The sequence below is a fragment of the Aspergillus brasiliensis genome (genome assembly GCF_001889945.1).
Source record: "Aspergillus brasiliensis CBS 101740 unplaced genomic scaffold ASPBRscaffold_21, whole genome shotgun sequence".
NCBI lineage: Eukaryota > Fungi > Ascomycota > Eurotiomycetes > Eurotiales > Aspergillaceae > Aspergillus > Aspergillus brasiliensis.
This window is the reverse complement of record NW_027137462.1, coordinates 359,043-361,801: the sequence shown is the minus strand read 5'-3', so window position 1 is coordinate 361,801 and position 2,759 is coordinate 359,043. Positions and strand designations below refer to the sequence as shown.

The 2,759-nt window shown below is 50.7% G+C and overlaps 2 protein-coding genes across 2 annotated transcripts; one reads left to right on the top strand and one right to left on the bottom strand.

Annotated features, from left to right (window-relative positions):
- Nucleotides 1-22: 22 nt before the first annotated feature.
- On the bottom strand, nucleotides 23-1,511 carry ASPBRDRAFT_49072 (uncharacterized protein). The gene has a single exon (XM_067626241.1). The coding sequence runs from the start codon at nucleotides 1,339-1,341 to the stop codon at nucleotides 382-384; it is 960 nt and encodes a 319-aa protein (XP_067473683.1). The 5' UTR covers nucleotides 1,342-1,511; the 3' UTR covers nucleotides 23-381.
- A 216-nt stretch (nucleotides 1,512-1,727) lies between these two features.
- Nucleotides 1,728-2,657, top strand: ASPBRDRAFT_49070 (uncharacterized protein). Its single transcript, XM_067626240.1, has one exon. It carries the CDS (start codon nucleotides 2,167-2,169, stop codon nucleotides 2,560-2,562), a length of 396 nt encoding a protein of 131 aa, XP_067473682.1. The 5' UTR covers nucleotides 1,728-2,166; the 3' UTR covers nucleotides 2,563-2,657.
- Nucleotides 2,658-2,759: the final 102 nt, after the last annotated feature.

Here is a 2,759-nt window from a genome sequence, read left to right as displayed (position 1 = left end):
TTTAATATACCTTGCTGTGTAACTACTGAATAATAATATAATATATATTTTTAGTATTTTATTTATTTTCTTTGAGATAGACCTTTGAATCTCCAGCCCAGCTCCCCTAAGGGGACAACATCTGGAAACATAAACGATAGGCATTGCTTATACTATCTTTAAGGAGGTGATGGCTTCATGCTCATCATCGGCACCAGAGATAGCAACACAATTACTTTCGTTCAACAAGTAATATCCAGTCCCCCATTTGGCAAGGCAGCGAAGACCAGATAAACCACAGGGCCTCGGCAAAGGCCCCAGGTCAGCAAGGCATGGAGTGGTTTACAAGGATTGAATGTATTTAGCTATTCCTTATCGGAAAGCCCTCCCTGAGAAAAGCCCTCAACTCACCTGCACCGCAACAGCCATACGCATCACAAACCGATCCGTATTCACCTGGGCCAATTGAGCAGCAAGCTTGACAGTCTCTGCCTCAACCAGGCGCTTCACAGCGTCCAAACCACCAGTATTATATCTAATACCCTCGCTCCTTTCTTCCAGGACCAATCGTTCCCCAACCGGATCCCACATCCACACCGGGCCCCCCTTCACAGCCTCAAGCAACCACTGACCCTCTGTCCCGGGATCTAACCCCCCACCCAGCACCAGAAACATCTCCTCCGTCCGATAGAACTCGGATACTACGGCCGTCACCATCCCGTGTTGTTCCTCCCGCACCTTCAGCCCGGCCACCGGCAGCGCCAACCGATTCATCTCCGGTGCGGGTCGACTGATCTGTTTATCGGCGAGATCAGGCTGGAAGCATCGGTCCCAAGGTTCAGCGAGGAAGTCGTCCAGGTGGTTTGGGGCGATGTATAGGGCGTCTTGGAGGGGATCTATAGGGCGGGTAAATTTTGGTATCTTGCTGGTGTCGTTGTCGTTGCTCTTGCTGATGCTGGTGTTGATATGGTTATTATGAACGCGGTGCCCATTCCCGTAAATATCCTCCCGGACACTGTAGCTGTACCCCCACTCCCTAAGCAAAGGGAGAACCAGCCCCCGCGCTTCGCGGCTCACGGATACTAGCGGGACACACACAGATACTGGGTCCAGACGGTCGTGGTGGAACCTGAAGGAGATGTTTTGGTCGTCGTCGGGGTCGTAGTCTGGGTCTGATGGGGTGAGATATCGCGGGTCCCAGTAGCCGCAGCCGGGACGGTAGAAGCAGAGTTGAGGGCGGGAGGGGTCTTTGATCAGGGATAGTAGGGCCAGATGCCAAATGTGATTGCGGAGTTCGCCCGGGAGCAGGGGGAAGAGTGAGAATGATCTTTCGGAAGCGTTGGGAGGGTGGTTGGATTGCATCGTGGGGTTTAGTGCTGCGTTGGTTCCTGTTTCTGAGACGTAGAAGGGATGTTGAGATGGATGAGGGAGTAAGAGAAAGAGAGACAATAGTGAGAGAAGGGATTGGGAAAAGCATGAAGTTAGGAGAAAGGAGAAGAGAGAGGGGGGGAGAGAGAAAGTTGTTGTCGATGGCCCCCACTAAACTCCACGCTAAGAATCCGCCCATTAAAGCCGTCTTGGCCCCCCCAGCCCTATTGCCCTACCAAAATCTTGGAGGACTTTGAGACCCTGGTTCAATGTCCATGCATGCAGTCAGCACTACAATCCACTATCTCCAGGCAACCAGCAATTTGACCACTGGCGCACATCACTTTCCACGCACCACCCACAATACCAAAACAAACGAGCTCCGCAAAGCCACTCTGAATTGACTCGAGCCAGTCCAGCTCAATGGGGCGGTTGGTTTGAGGTTGCTTACCTGCAGCTAACGCCGCAAGAGAATAATCGCGCACCAAGCACAAGCACAAGCACAAGTCCAAACTCAAGCACCTTCGCAAGAGAGTCAATCCGTGCTATGATACACTACAGTCAGATCATATGCCTCCGACCAACATGGCCCCCAGAGCTGTGTCCGCGAACCTCCGAAGCAGCACCTAGCACCCATAAGAAAAAAGGTATAAGAATTCCCAAGAATAACACCTCAAACAGCAAGAATAAAACAAAAACACGGTTCCTCATTCAGATCAATTCAAACCAATTCAATCAGCTCTTTGAGTCTCCAGGAAGTTTTATCACTATTCTCTTTCCAATCCAAACCAACCTAGTCCAATCAAACCACTCAGCAGAATGCAGAATCTCAAGCTCATCCTCCTCGCCGCCTTCTTCTTGCTGAGCGAGGCCTTCGCCGTCCGTATCTCCTACTGGGCCTATGACAAGACCGGCGGCCTGCAGAAGAAGGGCAAATATGAGCAGAAGAACGGCGGCGAGATCCCCGATGACAAGGAAGACTACCTCATCCAGAACATCGGCACCTGGTCCAACCACGCCTACACCGCCGAGAAGACTGTACGCAACATCATTGTGGTGAAGGCGGTTGACAAGACCCAGACCAAGAGCGGCGCCACCCATTTAATCCAGGTGGCCGAGAGCCTGGTCCGCCAGCATATTCCTAAGGAGAAGAAGACTGAGGAGAAGTCCGAGGGGAAGAAGACTGAGGAGAAGTCCGAGGGAAAAAAGGACTGAAGGAGGGGAGCAGCACGAAATGTCCAAGAAGAGAACCTGGAGTGAATGCGGTTCCTTGAAGCTGTTTGTGCGAGCTGAGAGGTAGAGAGGGCGGTCATTATCTAATAATATATTTATTTTATAATTACTAGCCCGGTGCCTCAGCTAGAATACTAGATAAAAATAATAGAAGATTATTTATATATAAAAAGTTTAAT